At 48.8% G+C, this 18,618-nt stretch overlaps 1 protein-coding gene across 1 annotated transcript in view; it reads right to left on the reverse strand.

Annotated features, from left to right (window-relative positions):
- Window positions 1-13,732, reverse strand: part of svilb (supervillin b) — a 29,555-nt gene extending 15,823 nt beyond the window's left edge. The window contains exons 1-16 of the mRNA XM_067253042.1: window positions 13,719-13,732; window positions 13,382-13,494; window positions 12,467-12,530; window positions 11,585-11,676; window positions 11,430-11,487; window positions 11,063-11,220; window positions 9,975-10,791; window positions 5,998-7,449; window positions 5,309-5,473; window positions 5,018-5,052; window positions 4,335-4,399; window positions 4,059-4,195; window positions 3,707-3,802; window positions 2,369-2,693; window positions 1,891-1,956; window positions 491-1,226 (exon numbers count right to left, since the gene is read on the reverse strand). Of these exons, the coding sequence (XP_067109143.1) occupies window positions 491-1,226; window positions 1,891-1,956; window positions 2,369-2,693; window positions 3,707-3,802; window positions 4,059-4,195; window positions 4,335-4,399; window positions 5,018-5,052; window positions 5,309-5,473; window positions 5,998-7,449; window positions 9,975-10,791; window positions 11,063-11,220; window positions 11,430-11,487; window positions 11,585-11,676; window positions 12,467-12,530; window positions 13,382-13,494; window positions 13,719-13,732 (4,393 nt within the window). The remainder of the gene's footprint in view (window positions 1-490; window positions 1,227-1,890; window positions 1,957-2,368; window positions 2,694-3,706; window positions 3,803-4,058; window positions 4,196-4,334; window positions 4,400-5,017; window positions 5,053-5,308; window positions 5,474-5,997; window positions 7,450-9,974; window positions 10,792-11,062; window positions 11,221-11,429; window positions 11,488-11,584; window positions 11,677-12,466; window positions 12,531-13,381; window positions 13,495-13,718) is intronic.
- Window positions 13,733-18,618: the final 4,886 nt, after the last annotated feature.

The raw sequence follows: 18,618 nt of genomic DNA on the forward strand, positions 1-18,618 counted from the left end.
CTCGCTCTCTCTCTCTCTCTCTCTCTCTCTCTCTCTCTCTCTCTCTCTCTCTCTCTCTCTCTCTCTCTCTCTCTGTCTGTCTTTCACTCTTTTTATTTCTGTCAGTCTGTCTCCCTCTGTGATAAACCCAGACAGGGCATTAACCCTAATGTGCAGCCAGTCAAAAGCGTGCCAGAAAACATGCTTCATGACAATAACATTTCCCCTTTCAACACATCTTTACTCTCTCTCTCTCTCTCTCTCTCTCTCTCTCTCTCTCTCTCTCTCTCTCTCTCTCTCTCTCTCTCTGTCTCTTATTTTCTTTTTGTCCCTCTTATTTCCTCTGTCTGCATCTCTCCCTCTGTGTCTCCCTTCCTTTCCTTACGGTCTTTCTCTTTCTCCCTCTCTCTTGTGTAATCTTTCCTATCTCTCTCTCCTTCTCTCTCTCTCTCTTTCTCTCTTCTCTCTCTTCCACTCTCTCTCTATGTCACTCTCCAACCCTCTCATATACCTGAGACCAGGTCCCGGCTCCTGCTGCTTCTCTCCCGGTCTGCAGTCTCCTCTCCCGGTCTGTCTCTCAGGTAGCCCCCTACTCCACGCTGAGCCCTCCTCTCCTGAATGCAATCGTGCTCTCCCTCCTCGTCTCTGTCGAGCTCTCTGCCGCTCCTCCAGTCCACCACATCGCCCCTCCCTTGTCTTCCAGAGGAGGGGGGGATTTCCGTCTCCCGCTGGCCACTGTCTGGGGCCCTCAGCTGGGCTTGGGGGAGAGGCTCGGGGGCGGGTGGGGGCTGGTGCAGCTGTCTGCTCTCCCTGTCCCTTTCAGGGGAGTGCAGCTTTGCCTTGCCGCTGCGGCTCTCGTCTCTGGCGCCTCCCCACAGCCTGTCTCCCTCCTCCAGCCCCTCCTCCTCCCGCTGCTCTGCCTGCAGCCTGGAGCGGGCGGGAGGGGCCTGATGCTGCTGCTCTGATAGGGGAGGGGGGGAGACCAGCTCCAGCTCGGGGGCAGAGGAGTCTCCACCCTGGGTCATGGCGAAGTACCTGACCCCTTTCTCCTGGTTGGAGCCGGTGGCTGCAGGTTGCAGCGCGGGACTGTAGGGAACCGTAGTGGATTTCTCCTGGTGGAGGTTACTGTGACTGGACACAGCTGTCCCAGTTACTGTGGAGACAGATGCCTGGGAGGTGACAGCCGCTACGGAGCGGACCAAGGATGCTGACAGAGGCTCCAGTTTGACCACGCCTCCATTCTGCACCTGCAGGGATTAGAAGGAAGGAAGGAAGGAAGGAAGGAGAAGGTGGAGAGATAACAATATGATAGAATAGAAGAGGTAAAGAGATAGAAGAACCAATGGAGGAAAACAAAAAGTGAAAATGGGTCAGCTGAGGAAACAGGATGCCACGTGTCCAAGTTTAGGAAATCACAAACTTATCCACAGCCTCAGTTTCAAATTACAACAGTTTAGCGAATGCTTTACAAGTGCTTACATTTCTACCACTCAGAATTCACCCTACTGCCTACAGTCTACAGTACACAAGTACTGCCACTGTCCATGAAGTGCCAGTGTCTTGTTTGCAAAAAAAACGACATACAGCAAGCACTATGTCGAAACCATGGCAAGCTGATGAAACCTGATTACAATGAGGGTCAGCATTAACAAAGAGATAATAAGAGGGTGCATTTCTGAAGAATAAATTGCAGAAATGACCATATTACTATAGTCTATGATCTTCAAATCTACAGTCCAATATCAGCATATCAACAGCATCCAGCCATGTAGAAGTGCTTCTAGAGAACAGACATTACAAGCCTTAAACAAACCTTAAAAAGCCCACAAGCGCATGATTCTCCATTAACCAATCAGAGCCTGTGCAGCAGCTAACAATCAGTAGCTCTGCAGATGTTGCAGGTGCGCTTACTTGTTCTGTGTGACTAGGCTCTAAGGCCCCATTTGCCACAGGAGAGGCATCCACAGGACCAACATCCTGTGTGGACACCAACATTTACAACAACTCACAGGAAGGGGAATGGTTGAGGCCAATACGGTATTTTTGTTTGATGCAGTTTTTGGGAATGATAGCTGACAACAAAAGGGGGATGCTGCAGTCAAAAAAGTATAGACATGAATAGGAAACAAAGTCTGTAAAGTTGTGGGGCACATGCTGTGTTTACAAACTGAAGAAAGCAACTTCTTTGACCTCTTGATCAACTGAGACAGAAACTGGTCATTGTGAATAAAATGGTGGTTAATTTGCAGCAAACTGAGGAAAAGGGACTGAAACTGAAAGTCTATTTTTTTGGGACGATGCAATTATGTCACTTAAAAATATTGCATTGTTGTGTAGTCTGTGATCCGTGTGACCTTATGGGTTCATAATTCGGGGCGTGGCCGCCTACCTTTTCCACCTCTCCTTGCGTGATAGGCTGGGTCTGAAAGCGGGCGTTGGCCCTGCGTTGACGCGTGTCCCCCTTGACCCCTGACCCCGCTCCGTCCCCGTCACCGCCGTCGGCAGGCATGGCCGACGACTGGGCCAGACGATTGAACAGCGCCATCTTCTCTGCCAGGCTGAGGGTGGAGAGGTCAGGCTCGTCTGGGCCAGCCTGCTCTCCTCCTCCTCCACCCGCCACCTCTCCTCCAGGAGCAGGCTCCTGGCCTGCCTGCTGCTGGGGCACCCTTTCTGGCTCCTGCTCCTCTCGGGCAGACTGCGAGGACACCTGCAGGCTGGGAGGGGAATAGCACACAGGGGGCGGCTTAGGGTTGGGATGTGTGCCGTTTAAACAGTACACAGTTTGAGTAAAATCAGGGAACTGGGCTTTGCTAGGCTTGCTGGGCCATAAGCTTATGCTAAAGAATATACAGCTTCTATAACATGCATGAAGCAAAGCACATAATGTATGTATTATTAACTTCTTTATTTTTACAATGTCATGTACTATGAGTACAAATGTTGGGTCAGAATTCTGGATCACAGTTGAAGTTCAACTTAGTTCACCATTTTGGACAATTGTGTCACTTATGCACATGCACTAAATTAGACTGTCTACTGTACAAGCACAAATGCAGCAAGTTGGTACCCCTGTACTTGTAATAGTCTTTGTTCTAGTAATTTTAACATTGACCATTTAAGGTGAGATTTATACTGAAGGCAAATGACTGGTGTTATCATTCCAAGGGACTGCATCCAAGTTATAAGTGAATGTGTGTTTACACGTGGTGCAGATAATAGTTTTCACATTCAGCTTGCTCCACTGTGCCATCAAGTTTCTCTTCTGTAAACAAATTAAGAATACACATGACCAATCAGCGAGCTTAACTGGGTTGACCTTTGACCTGCCTATATGCTTAGCTGTAAGAAAGTGCAAAGCTTTTGAGTAAAGACTCATGACATGTCCGTAGATGGTACAGTTCCTCACAGCTAATCCTGTAAAGCAAGCAGCAGCAGCAGCAGCAAAAAATAAAATAATAATAATGGTAATGTCAGTCGAACTACAGAGGGCACTGTGGAGCACATGTCTCCATGCATCTACATACGGCATCAGACAGCCAGTAAACAAACAAGTCGCAAGTACACTCAAAATTCTGTGCAATATCACGAGTCAGTTCCAAATGAAAGATAAATATGAAATAGAGTTCTCATAAAAGAATAGAGAGAGGTGGAATGCAAGCTGCAGTTACGTAAGCGCAAATATGTATTTCTGCCAAATGCTAGCACATGCATGTATTACAGTGTGTACCTGGAGCTAGTCATGGTAGTTCTGACTATCGTGGGACTGGGGACAATGGCAGCTGTGGAGCTGACTGTCACGGCTTGTGAGGACACAACAGGGACACTTGAGTGTGCAGGGGACATATCACATGTACCAGACCACGGGAGTCACAGAGAGAGGAGTCAAAGAGAAAAAGGTGTCAAAGGGCACATGGGGTCAAGAGGTAACTGTCAGACTTGAGAATGGAGGCATTTGTGACATCACTTCTGCTCAAGAATAGTAGAACTACATGATACTGAAAGGAATGCAGAGTTTAAGCCCCGCCTTAAATCAAACAGCCCTGGGTCGTAGTGCTACTGTCTGAGGGAAATGGCCGTACGTGGTAGCGATGTCAACTTCCTCGCTGGTGATAGGCTGCGTGTGCGCACGATCCAGGGCTCTCCTCAGACGCCTCTCCACGGCGGCGTTCCGTGAGCGAGGCTTGGGAACGCCTCCTTCTGTAGTCCTCTCCAGCTCCTGAGAGAGAAGATCGCAACAGTCAGTTAGAAGGTAGACAGGTAATATGGACCGCACTGAGATATCTTTTTTTTAAAGATCACTGACAGCCACATTTAAGTGCCCAAAAAAAGTGACGTTTAGAAGTGTGATTCTGTACCCTGAAGAGGGACCTTTTGGCCGCCACACTCATCTTTGCCCTCTCATCCAGCTTTTCTTCATCCCCTGGAACATAGAAGGATAGAGAATACAGGATGGAGCCCAGAAAACTGTTATCCTCAAGTTCTAAAACTGTGTGGTATGACAATGTAATACAATGCAAAAAAAAAATGGTATTTCAAGACAGAGAAGAACTAAAGTACAAATTGTGCTCCTCACTCATGTCCTACCATATATCAGAGGTCACAAGGTCAGGGCTAAAACCAAGTTTGACGTATATTTTTCTTGCTTAACTCAAATGTGGTTGCATGGCCCTGGCTAGACTGTGACACTAACCACTGCAATACTGTTAGAGCAGAGATCTTCTAGTCCTTGACTGTCTGTTGCACATATTATATTCTCAATGTATATGTTGCTTTGTACAGAAGCGTCTGCTAAATAAATAAATGAATACATGTATTATATTTGTGTCTTATCGATTCTATAGACACATAATCACGATTCACCAAACATATTCCTTTAGACCTTCAGTTTTATCCATTGGGAAACAACCAAAAACAATAGCTTGTTCATACAAACTGAGTTATCCTGTATTTTTAGCATTCTTTGTAGGAAACCTGTACTGTGTGATAAAGAATATGTTGTTTTTATTTGAGTTAAGTAGTGGTGGTACAGTGTACTTGCCTTCAGGGTTTACTAGCTCTGTTGGACTCAGATGCCTGAGAGAGAAGAACAAAAACAGAAATCCATCAAAATACACACTACAAATAGTAATTTGGGAAGGATTTGAAAAAAAACACTTCATTGTTTAATATGTGTAAAATTACCGTGATCTCGTAAAAACCAGCAAAGAATAGGAACCACCAGCACAGAGCTCCATTGTGACATTAAAAATCAGCCAGTCGTAAGAGATATACAAATACGTTCAGTAAGACTTTTGTTCCTTTTTTTGAAACCCCCAGGTCTCATCAGTACCTATCTGACTCCAGCCGCTCTGCAGAGGTGACGGGCTGAGTCCTAAACCTCTCGGAGGACTTGCGGTTGTCCCCTGGGGTGATGTAGCGCCGCGGCCGCCGAACCCCCCTGTCTCGCTCCACACCCCCCGCTGGCTCGACCTCCACGGCCTCTACTTTAGTCTCCCTTTGAAGGGGTTGCGTGTCGGAGGAGGAGCACCAAAACAACACACAACAAAAGAGGGACAGATCGAGAGAACCTTTTACGGCTTTCCATTTTAGCGGGTTATGTCTTGTGCGGCAGGGTTGATGTTAGAAGGGTTGGTAGCTCACACATTCAGAATCACGCCAAACAAGCACATCCCAACACTGAACGGAAGGCCACAGTGACGGTTTTCCACTGCAATCCATTTGTGTAGCCACACAACGTCCCTACCACATGCAGCCACACAAACCACTCAAGTTTATCTGCTGAAAGGCAACATTGCCCAAAGCTTGTGACTAAAAAGCAATACAATTCCAACATGCCCACCAAATCAGATTAGCGCCGCCATCTTTGCATAAAATACCAATATTACTGCATTCCCGATTGCACAAAACAAACTTAAGCCGTAATATTACATTCTTTAGTATTAGATCAAAACAGGCGGGCACTTAGAAGGTAGAGTATCTGGCGGTAGGCAATAATGATAGCCATGCCTGTCCACCTACGGCTCTGGCTTCCTGTTGGCGTTCTCCAGGTACGAGTGCCTCAGCTGAGCCACGGAGACCCTGGTGTCCAAACCCCCCACCTCCCCGTTGGCCACCCCTCCATCTCTGGCATGGAGACCAGCCATGGCGGTATCCCTGCTGGCCTGCCGCTCCATGGACCGGTACATGGAGGACCGCTGGCTCACGCCGATGTCCGACATGGAGCGGGTGCGGATCTTGGCTTTTGGAGCTCCAGAGGCTACCTCCGCACTCCTGTGTCTGGCCTGGGGCATGGGCGAGCCACTCTGGAGGTAGATGGCCGTATCGCTCCTTTGTTGTCCGCGTAGGAGGTGAGCCTCTTGGGGTGGAGGTTGTTGGGGCGCTTGGGTGGCTGGTTGGTGCTCTTGGGGCCTTTGCTGGTACTGCTGTGGTTGATGGTGTCTTTGCGGCTGCTGGAGGTACTGATGCGGAGCCTCCGAGCCTTGGTGGTGTCTGGGTTGGTGGTACTGGTGCTGGGGGGGTTGTGATGCCTGAAGGGGTCCCATGGACCTGGCCATCTCCTCTTTCTGAATGTCCTGGCTTGACCAGCGTTGCTCTCTCTCCCTTTCTCGGCTCTCTCTTTCACGCTCTCTCTCCCTCTCCTGGCTCTCCCGCTCTCTCTCCCTCTCTCGGCTCTCTCTCTCCCGCTCTCTGATTGCTGTTTCCCTCTCCGCGTCCCTGCTCTCCCTTTCCCTGGTCTCTCGTTCCCTCTCCATGCTCCTTTCTCGGCTCTCTCTCTCGCTCTCTCTACCTCGCCCCCTGTCCCTGATTTCTCGTCCCCGCTCCACCGCCCGGTCCCGCGTCCTCTCCCGTTCCTCCTCGGGGCAGTTAGCTCTCCTCCCTGCTCCTCCCCCTCCTCCGCCTCCACCTCCTTCCCCCCCACCACCTCCTCCTCCATAGCTCTCCCACTCCGTGTCCTCCTGGCGTCCTCTCTGGGGGTCGTCCACGCTCTTCTCGCGTCGGCGGATCTCGGACGGGAGCACGGCCTTCCTGCTCTTCAGCAGGCCCACCGTGTGGACCTCCTCCCTCAGCGCCTGCCGGCCCTCCCTCTGGGGGGCGTAGGTCAGCTCGCCGCTGACCCTCCTCCGGGGCTGCACCTCAGGCGGAACGCTCCCCAGCTTGGATGCTGTCGGAGCGGGCATGGCGAGGTAGGCTTGGGGCTCTGTGGGGAGACCTGAGGGATGTGACGGAGGGTGGGGGGCTGTGGCAGGGTACGCCACGTGGCTGTGCCCGTAGCTTGGCTGGTGGGGTGGCGGGTTGGGCTGCTGGGAGTTGGGGGCAGTTCTTGGGTAAGCCGGGGGGTCGGCGCGCTGGGCCATGTAGTGAGGTGAGTTGACCTGAGGACGATGCCTGCTGGTGGGGGAGGGCTCAGGCGCACGCTCAGGGGCTCTGGGGACGCTTTCGTCTCTCGACATTCTCTCTCGTACTCTGATTCTTAGAAAGGGAAGAAGAGATTCGAGAACTCTTAGACTGTGGAGGACCCGCTTGGATCAACGTGACTCAGAGTCTTCAAATGACTAATCATTTAGACAGGGATTCAAAGCAATACAGCATGCAAAAATACACTGGGGCCAATATACAGTATCGGTCGAGTAGCGCCCTCCATGTTTCAGATGAACACTAAAGCAGTTTAAGAGCAGTCCAACTGTGTGTTGTCTGCGTGCCACGAAATCAAGCTAAATCGAGTTCTAATCATGGACCTTTCCACCCCTGTAATCTCATTGTGATTCACTAAGCCTATCCTAATTGACTGACTGCTGATTCATTCAACATGACATGGCATGAATGGTTTAAATAGCTCACACGCTACCTGAGACCATGCATTTCCATTGTTCGTCAATGCTAAGTGCACACGGGTTCTGCACTCACAGTAGGAGGGAGATCCACACCTGTTGGGCCAGCTACTGCACGTAGCCTAAGTCAAGTCAAGAGTAAATAGGGAGCCATGCATCAAACTATTCTATAAAAAGTGACCCAGATAACGAGGTGCGCTAATGAAACAATCATGTTTTACAAGCTGTGCAGGTTTGGGCTAGGTAGGCTGTGGCTGATTCACCTGTCCACAGCACTCACAGGGTCAGGCTTCGGGCCTACCCACTCTCTCAGCCCTCTCGGCTGACCAGCTATGCAGCCTATTTGGGACAAGCTTCAGTCCAAAAATATACCCGGCCAAGTCCTAACCTTTTTCACTCCAGGGAGGCAATGGTTAGATCCAATAGCCCTGATGTGGGAGTTCTCATCGTTACTCAGTTGTGAAGATATAGGATAGATATGACACTAAAGAGAGTTTTGTTTATGTGACCAGAACACACTCTGCCCCCTAAGTCATTTCTTTAGATGCATTTTGGGTACAGCCATGAAAAATGTGCAGATCATTCATTCATTCGATGTTAAGTCAGAGCAGTTGATTGGATGGGTTTAATGCAGGAGGCGGTGTGTGGAGGGGGGGATAGCTAAGCTAGATACTGTATGAGACTTGGCTGACAAGTGCTGAGTCAGGGAACATGGCCTTCCCGGGGGTCAGGGCATGGACTTGACGAATGTTCTCACTGAGACACCTCCTCTGCTTAACACACTCCGGGTCACACGCACACACACAGACACACACACACACACACACACAGGTGTACACCTCCGCACACAAGCACCATGTATGTGGATACAATCCCTCTCACTTTCAGATAGACCTATAAACAGTTTGCATCATCCAGAACCTCAATGCATGGCCAAAGATTTCAACATCTCTCATCCAGGGTCACTCATCCAGGATGAAGCACCCAGAACTCTGACTGCAACATTAGGAGGGTGGGAGGGCAAGCATGTCAGGGATACAACTGCAAATCAAAACTCACTCTGAGGATTTTAGGAACGCAAAACACCTGTTAATCGGGGATGACAGAATTAGCAACAGGAAGTGTTACTCACTGGGTCCACAAAGGGACCTGGAAATGGAAGATATTACTGGATAATGATGAAGGGTCGGTTGGGGGGAGGGGTTACATCTTCGGTTAGGGAGTGGTCTATAGGTTGGACACACCCACATCCACTACATCCAGCCAATTGTGACAGTACCTGGAGGGCCAGCTGATGACAGACTGGGTGTCACCTTCTGAGTCTGCCTGGAGAGACCAGTCGCTTTTGGACAAAGCCACCAGGCTACAGGACAACATGGTGGAAATGACAAGTTGTGTCTCATAAATAACAGCTAAGTAATATAGTTTTATGTTTTAGTAGCTTGATTTTTGTTCTACCACCGATGAACTTTTGATTACTGTACTGTTGCTGTAGAAACCTCATAGAAATCAAATATGTATCAAATGGAAGTCATCAATATTCAAATTGAACACTGGACTGGATTTGTAAGATGTCTGCAAACCTAAACGAACATCTAGACTCTGCACTCTTACATATTCAGAGAAGATGAGAAACCACACAACCACGTTCTCAGCACCTGTCCCAACCCCCACCCCCACCACCCAGCCCCATCTCCCTTAGACCCCTAATGAGATCTCCAGAAGCTTTCCTCTCTTGGCGAAACCAGACTGGTTCTAGCGTGACTGAGACCCGACCCGCAATCTAGAGAGAAGCGTCACCAGCGTCCTGTTACTGAAAGTAGAACCCATGGGGATCTGTGGGCCAGAGGGAGAGACCGATCCAGGCTTTACAGCTCTGTGCTATATGTCACCCTGTTAACAGTCTGAAGAGTCTGGGTATGTAGGCTGGAACTGTGTGACCGGGGCAAATGCAATGTTGATGGGAATGTTACCTAAAACCTCTTTATTTATAGACGGCGGATGTGTTAAGGGGCACTGTTCACTAACCTTTGATTATTTCAAAATAGCAGGTTTGACTTGGTTCTTGTGATGGAGCACGTTTTATTGGGTCGTTGGGTCCCAACACCAACAGACTCCGCTCCAAAGCAGCTGTTACGCAACAACCAGAACATGAGCTCCACTCACCCCTGTCTGCTGAGGATGTTCTGGGCTTGCTGCTCGATGAACAGGTCCCCTGGAGAGATGCCGTAGCGCGTGGAGGGCAGTGAGGCCCGGCGGGCTGTCCTGGGGGAGCTGGGGACTGCCGCCACGCTGTAGTCCCTGATGGAGGAGGCCCTGGAGGAGGGGGGGCTGGACTCCTGGGGCCCAGCCTGCTGCTGGGGGGGCTGTTGGTGGTGGTGTGCAGCCTGCTCCTGAGGCCTGGTTCTGGGCCCGCCCCCTCGCTCGGAGCCCCCCCGGCGGTAGTTCTCCACGTTCAACATCCTCTCACGTTCTGAGAACGTGCTCGCCCTCTCTCGGGTGGGGGGCGGGACTTGGGCTGGGCCAGGGGCCGGGGCGGAGCCAGGCTCGGGGTGTGCTTGCATGTAGACCCGCCCCACCCCGGAGCTGTAGGGAGCCCTCCGACCTTCCCGCCCCACCTCCTCTGCATCCTGCCGATCGGCTCGCCGGTCTGCAGCCGGGGCCTGTCTGTCTGAGGAGTCCGACTCCCGGCGGGAACGCGAGTGACGCGGCGTGTAATCTAAGTCCACTTCCTGGTCCAGCAGGATGCCGTAGCGCTCGGAGAGCTGGCGACGGCGTTCGGCCTTGTAGCGGGCAATGCGTTCGGCCTTGGAGCTGAGGCTGGCGGGGTCGCTGGGGCCTGTGGAGGAGGAGGTGGTAGGGGTGGAGGGCAGCTCGCCGTGGACCCGATGAGGCTCTGGTCGGCCCCTGCCTCTGGAGGACCTGTCTGGAGATGACACCTGCATCTGGGGGGGGTCCAGCTCTTCTCTGCTGTAACGTCTCACTGCGTGAGGTCACAGGAAACGTAAAGTTACATCAAATTCCAAAAATGCTGAAATATAATATGTTTCATGCATGACCAGCAGAGGCTGGTCCTGTAGGCCATGCTCGTACATTGAGTGACACACAGTATAAATCACTATTCACACATTACTGAACCACCAGTGCACACTATAGTATACTATCACTTGTTGTTGTTCTACTGTAAGCATACTAGCCACATGCCAGTGTACAGTGTGTATGATGCGTACTGCACCATGCAGGGCCATGCTTACCCATGACACATGGCTCACGGGGGTCAGAAGCGCGGGTGTAGCGTGGGGAGTCTTCCTCCAGCATGCGGTTGGCCACCAGGCCTGGGATCAGGCTGGGCATCAAGGCAGGGGGCGCATCACTCTCCATGCCCTCCAGGCGGCGGGCTATTCTATTCTTTCTGCTCAGAGCAGGGGTGAAAGGTCAAAGGATCACTGAGATTTGTTCGGCTTTCACATAGGCTTTTTCTAGTTGTCAACATCTTGTCGAAAACAGCCCAAAATGAGCGTTTTTTTATTATATTATTATATTAAAAATTATATTATTAAAATTATATCTGAAACTAAATGTACACCCACACATGTTGGTTTTAAAGGACACAAAGTGTACCTGTTCATTTTTAAATCGCTTTGGACAACTCTCTCAAACTGCTTCTTCAACTCTGAAACTGGAGGGATAAAATACATACATTAAGAAACAGTCTGACATTAATAAATGACTACATTTTTACAATCCTTTTCAATGCCTGTTATGGGAGACCTCACCCTTGGGTAACACTGCCAGTAGATTGGCATCGATATCTGTGGCACTTTTGACCAAGCCAGTCTTTTCCCCCAATGAAAAGTCACTCTGGAAGCTGAAATGGATTACACTTCATGAAGACTGTTTGGCATTTGTGACATTTTCAATAAACGTTTGAGAATGTCCTTTTTTTAATACATTTTGGCAACCCTGTACATTAAGGTTACATTTGACATGTTCTTACCATAACAAAGCAGCATCAGCAAGATAAAGCTGAACGTCCGTTTCTGAACATGACGTCACTGTTACATTCATACATAATAGTTTACAAAGCAAGATTGTCAAAGAAGACGTCATTTATTTCCCCCCAATGCAGGTTAACAGCATGCTGTATGGTACTACACTCAAGATCATTTCAGGATCACCGTGCCTCACTGGATTTAGCAGGAATCAATGTCTCCCACTGGACCATCCCTATGGCAACCTAACCTGTCCTGGCCTGACCCAGCCTGCAGTTAACCCCACCGCTGTGAAATAGAACTGTCCTGTGGCCTGCATACTTCAATCTTAGAAATGGTCACATTGTGTCCAACTCCAATGGATACAGTTTCCTAGCAGCTGTTTTTATATGTGTTATTCCTTTCATGTCACACATTAAAACGGGGGATCGTTTTTCAAAGGGACAAATGACGCAAAATAACAACCAAAATAAGATTCATTAAAAAGCAACTCTGAGTATTTAGGATAATGCTTATCAGGCAAGATGACTTAAGCCTGTCTCAGATATTGTACCTTTATCCTTATCTATCCCCTTCTTGATGATGTGGCAAATACAGTAGGCTACTGTGTGCCTATCACACACAGACACACACATGCACACACACAAACATGATGGCATCCGTTACCTTAAGGTTTCTGTCGGGAGAGAAGCTGATGTGTACAGCTTGGTTGGAGGCTCAGTTCCAAAGCCTACACAGAAACCACAGAAAATGAAAAGAGTATTACATACACAAATGTAACACAACTCATTTTTTATATTTCTTCACACTTTAATGTATCTACACTGCATAAAGTTTAATAAAAATGACAATATAATAGAACATATTAGGAACAAGACTTAGTCAAGAAGATCTTAGTAAAACTGTCACTTGTCACACATCCAAACGGAAACCAACAATAAAATGTTTCCTTATTGCAATGTAAATATCATAGCAATACCAGTGATAGCAACATTTGAAGTACAAGAACTGGTGTAGCTAGTTACTACATAAGTAGTGGCTAAAGCATAATCGCATGCAATTACTTAGCGATCCTATGTAAAAATGTAACAATGTTGTTACTGCAAGTATTCATGCGTAGTAACATAATAATTCATGTACACTTAAGTTACGCAAACTATCAGTATGTAAAGAGTGGGTCAACTTTGGTGTTTTGAGCAACCCAACACAGTCCTGGTTCTGGGTAACTAATACCATGGTAAAGCTTTTAGCCCTACAGCTGGAGAGTGTTGTAAAGTTGTACCCTAGGATAGAGCCTGCTCGTGTTACTGACTCCTCAGACTCCAGCCTACAGGGGCCTGCAGGTTATTTTGGCCCTAAAATATGGAGTATGATGACTGGGTAGGGATGAGACAGGAGAGAGGGTGTGGGGAATGGATTAGGGCTAGGATGTGTGTACCTGTGACTGTACGTTGTGTGTGTTTGTGATTGTGTTTGTGCGCTTGCGTGCATGTAGGTGCGTGCGTGGAGGTAGGTGCGTGCCTGGCTGCGTGCGAACTCTGTTTTCGAAGAGGTAAGAGTCGGCCCTGTTAGAAAATCTACCTAGCAGTTCTATCCTAGGAGCGTCCGGGTTGCCAGGTTGGTTGGGGATGTCTATGGATGGAGGAGGGGGGAAGGACGTGTCAGAGAGCAGCTTAGGATGCTGACTGTCAAAACTGCACAGGGTAAAGAGAGGGATTTTCTATAAATACACAGAGGGAAGGACAAGGTGGAAAATAGACTGCTAAACAGCCCCTCACCCACGTATTGGAAACACACAAAGTGGAAAAGAGAGTGAGAGAAAGAATGATTTGTCCAGGAAGGAAAATAAATAATTATCTCTCCCTCCACAATCAATGTCTGGTATTTACACGTGCAGGGCATGAGTCTGCACACGTACATGTGCAGACTCATGCACTCAACCGAAGGGCCATGACAGAGGTGACCATGTAAAGAATAGATTTTCCTATTAGGCTGCCTTTGCCCTAGTCTTTAGCCTTCTAGCCCCCTATCCCTCCAACTACCCCCACACCCCACCTCACACACACACACACACTCGGCTAGTCACAGAGCCCCCTCTCCCAATGGCCCCCTCTGTCCTTACCTTGCGCACAGTATTGGACATGGCTTAGGTAGTTAGTGATCCATGGGTTCCGGTACATGTTTGTGGTCTGACGAAAGACAGACGTTAGCAGACCAGGCCCAGCAAGATGAGCTACAGCAGGGGGGCAGCAGTGGAAGAGGTGGAGTCCCCCACACACACACACACACACAGTCGGACACTCGGTCTGACTGCCAGCAACACACACACAGCAGGAGAAGATTCCCAGAGCACACAGAAAGAAGCAGTCCTGAGAAGACTCCTAGCGTGTGGTCAGCAGTGAGCTCAGCTGGGAGAAAGAGACATGAGAGAGAGAGAGAACAAGACAGAATGAGAGACAGAGTGAATGAGAGAGAGACAAAGAAAGAGAGAGAGAGAGAGAGAGAGAGAGAGAGAGACAGATGGAGAGAGAGAGACGGAGAGAGAGAGGGAGAGAGAAAGAGAGAGAAAGAGAGAGATAGAGGCAGGGAGGGAGGGAGGGAGAGAGAGAAAGAGGGAGAGAGAGAAAGAGGGAGAGAGAGAGGGAGAGACGGAGAGAGAGGGAGAGAGAGACGGAGAGAGAGAGCCTGCGGGGTGCTAAAGCAGCTCAGCGCTCCTAATCAGATTACAGGCAGAAATTAGCCCCAATGATAAAAACACCGGATGGGGATTGGAGGAGGAGTGTGGCAGCAGGCAGAGGGGTGGAGGAGGGAGGGGCCTCAGGTCTGTCTGCGCATCCAGGAAGTCAGATCGTAACCTGCCCTCACCACCCCACCACCCACAAACACATACACACAGTACACATGAAAACACTTTCTCACACCTAAACACACACACACTCCACTTAGAGCACAATATAGTGTAGCACAGAGAGGGTGCATCTCCTCTACTGGATGAAAAATATCACTTGTACTGTGTGTGTGTGTGTTTGTCTAAGTGTGAACAAGTTAACACAGGTGAGAGGGCAGAAAAGATGAAAGGGGCTCTCTGAACTGTAACGACCACTGTCCACTACCACCACATTAATCTGTCTTCAGCAGTAGAACAAGGAGAAGGCCTTTAAGCCTTGTCTGTCAGTACTCAAAACAAAGAAAGGTTTCGATGCCCCGCTCATTTACCACGCATATTGTCCAGCATACAGTATCTTCGACTTTGACACACGACCCAGTGAAGTTATAATCTGCAAACAGAGGGTCCTTCAGCTGCTTATGGTATAGGAATGCAACTGCCACACATAACTTGAATAAGGGTTAATAGGTTAAGCAGACATGCGGTGTGCTTTCTGAGTGCCCTGCTGACACACACACACACACACCCACCCATACACACACAGTACACTATGCTGTTGTTAGCCTAGCGTCTATTAGCTTGTGTACTTTGTACAATATGCAGACTTTATGACGAGACAATTGTTTCGGTGTCTGTCCACTCAATCTCTTAATCTGCTTTATCCACTGTTGCCAAAGCAGTTGCGTTGTCGGCTGTTGATACAATTACTTTTGACACGCACACACATACACACAGGCACACATACACACAGGCACCCATTATCTGCAACACCATGCTGAACATCTCTTGTACAGTGTCAGTGGAGTTGGCGGTCGGCCTAACCCGACCGTGTTAGTGGCCAACTGAGAAAGATATTGTTAAGTTGACTGAGAACTGATAAGATAGCAGCAATGCTGAGGGAGGCTTTACACTGTGACACACTGACAACAGTAAACAATTGCTCAGATAACACATAAGTACATAAGTACAGTACCTAACACACAACCCTAACCCATAACCCCTAACCCATCTTTATAACAATAAACTAAACAAAGATGTACAATACCTAGTGCACAGGCAGAAGACAGTATTGTATACTGTTCCCTTTCCTCTTTGTGATTTGTATTTACAGTATTTACTTCACATAACTACATCTCTTAATCAACACTCAAGCTCACACACACACACTCGGCACTCTTGGCCCTACCCTAGTCCGCCTCTACTCCCTGCAGACATTCCTAATAAGGCAACGTGTTAGCTGAGTGGCTGACTGAGGGATAGGAGCCACAGCCAGACAGACAGCTAGTGTTTACCAGGGTCCTGGCTTCTGACGCGCGTGCTGCTCTCTGTCTCTCTCTCCCTCTCTCTCTGTCTCTCCCTCTCTCTCTTTCTCTCTCTCTCTTTCTCTCACCTTTACTCTTTTTCTATCCCCAATTACTATTCCACACATCTATCTATCTGTCTATCTATCTCTCTATCTCTCTACATTATCTATGTATCTCTCTATATATAACTCTATCCATCTATCTGTATATCTACTTATCTATCTACATCTATCGATCTAGTTATCTGTCTATCTCTATATATCTATTACTATCTGTCTATCTATCTTTGTATTCATACATCTGTCCATCTTTCACACAAACACTTGCTTTGTTTCTCTCTGAGCCCCAACAATGACAGACAACCCCCACAGATGTACAATTTCAAAACTTTGCAGTCTTTGCAGGCCAAGAAGTTTCTCTTAAAAATCAGTCACCCTAATGTAACCCCTTTGTCCTCTGTATTTTTTCACCTCACAAGACCAGTTGGCCCCTGAAAGAAAACACAAGGAAAATACCCAGTACCAAGTGTGTGTGTGAAGACCCTGAGATTGGTTAACAGTACTACTTGCCTATTCCAGCATGGGTGTATGTGTGTGCATCTGCTAACTGTCTGCAGTGAGACAGGTAGGGAATACAGACTGACATACAGAAGATTGACCTGGATAATAAGACCAAATCACGTCAAAGTAAATTGAGCTGAATTCATTTGTCAAACCAGTCAAGAGTAAAGCCTTGGGAGCGAGATGCAGGAAGTGTTGTCCTTCATCTACAACTGTGCCTCTTCAGTTGGGTCTTTGTACATGTGAATCACAGGCAACCCCAACATCTCTATTTCAGTATTGCAATGTCAAACTCCGGTCTCAGGGAAACACGACTAAACTGAATTTGGTTTCAATCTATCATCGTAAGATCCATCTTAGGTTCCTCCAATCAAACTTTTCTTTCAGAAAGCTAGACCTCGTCACATCAAGCTGATGTCAAAGCAATCACACTGCAACATCATGGAGATCCACACACTGCGCAGGCGATGGACGGTGTGTCATTAGCTCTGTATGCCTGTTGATCACTTGCACCAGGTTTCAAGTCAATGGCCTTGAAAGGTCTAGATAAGACACCGAAGTGGGATACGGAGAAGTATGAAGACAGTTCATCTACAGTAAACATGATCTATCACACAGTAAACGTGGGCTACAAAGATGTCATGTTGTTGACATAGGGCACAGCTTCCTCCCACAGCTCCAGTGCGGTGTGGGCAGGCACTTACTCAGCTACATATGACTTGTCACAGAATATGGGACAGCCCCTTGTCTGGGAATACACTCTGTTGTCATCGGCTGAAACAACAAATGAATGAAAAATGGAAAGATGATCTAGTTTGCACTCGCTTCATTTCCGTGAACTGTTCTTTGAAATGAGATAGTGTTGAGAGTGCCACCTGCACCTGGCCCCTCCTCCACTGCACTCAGTAGCAGAAGGTCTAGAAGGCTGGAAGACAGCAACCCCTCCCAGTTCTGCCTTTATTAGGAGACAGTGGGCGACCTGCTTCGACCTCGCTCCGGTTTTTGACCTCTGTTTGGGTTACCTTGCACAAGTGCGCACTCACGCACACACATTAGCACTTTCCGGCTTTGCACACAGACACAGTCCAGAAGCGCATGCTGCACATACACACGCAACACACGCGAGTCCCGGGTTAGGTTCGCCCTCTGTGGAGGGAGCCTGGCCCTGTCACGCTCCACCCTCCTCCGGAGTCCTCCTCCCTGGAGATGTTTACTCTGGCCTTCACAAACACAGTCCCAGAGCCAGGTTCCAGCGCCTTCTCTGGCTTACGTCAAGCGCAGACGAAAGCATACAGCCTGTCGGCGTGCGGCTCTGCCTGTGCCGTGCTCTTATATGGGTATTGATGAGTGGAGAAGGGTTAGGCTGGCGCCGCAGATGGACTGACGAGCTAGTGTGGGAAGCGAGATCCGGCCTAGCCGTGTCAATCAGGCCCTGCAGAGGCAAGACAGGCAGGCAGGCAGGCAGAACAAGCAGACTGACAGAGCTCTATGACCTCCTCTTAGTATCCCTGCCCTCCACATCCACACAGTCTGTCATGGTCTGAAGATCGTGGCTAATTAAGATTGTACGCCATTCCACTAATTGAAGCAGTGTGTGATAATGTGGTGCGCTGTCACGTACAGCTTGACCAAGCGAGAACAGCAGTCCCGCAGGGCTCTTGACAAACCCTGGGAAGCTGCTAGGAGACTGGTGAAAGCTCGCCTCTCAGACACGCTTGGTAGCCCCGGTGCTGATGGTGTTGGCGGCGTGTGTGTGTGTGCTACAGATATCAGAGAGAGTGCTGAGTGCAGGACATGGGCTAATTAGCGGGCATGGATGAGATCAGAGCTGTAAGCGGCTGGTAATGGGGGGAAAGTCAGGGTGGACTATGAACACACACACAAGCACACGCACACATGGGAGGCGATGTACAGAGGGCTTCTGGGAGTTGGAGTAAACTAGACCAGGCAGTACGTAAGTTAATAGAAGAGGAAAACATCAGTGACCCATATGACAAAGAGAAGGGCAAGGTGTTAACTTTCTCGCAAACATATTCTTCCTAATATGGCTTCACAAGCCACGACACC

This window comes from Osmerus mordax, chromosome 16 (genome assembly GCF_038355195.1).
Source record: "Osmerus mordax isolate fOsmMor3 chromosome 16, fOsmMor3.pri, whole genome shotgun sequence".
Classification (NCBI taxonomy): domain Eukaryota; kingdom Metazoa; phylum Chordata; class Actinopteri; order Osmeriformes; family Osmeridae; genus Osmerus; species Osmerus mordax.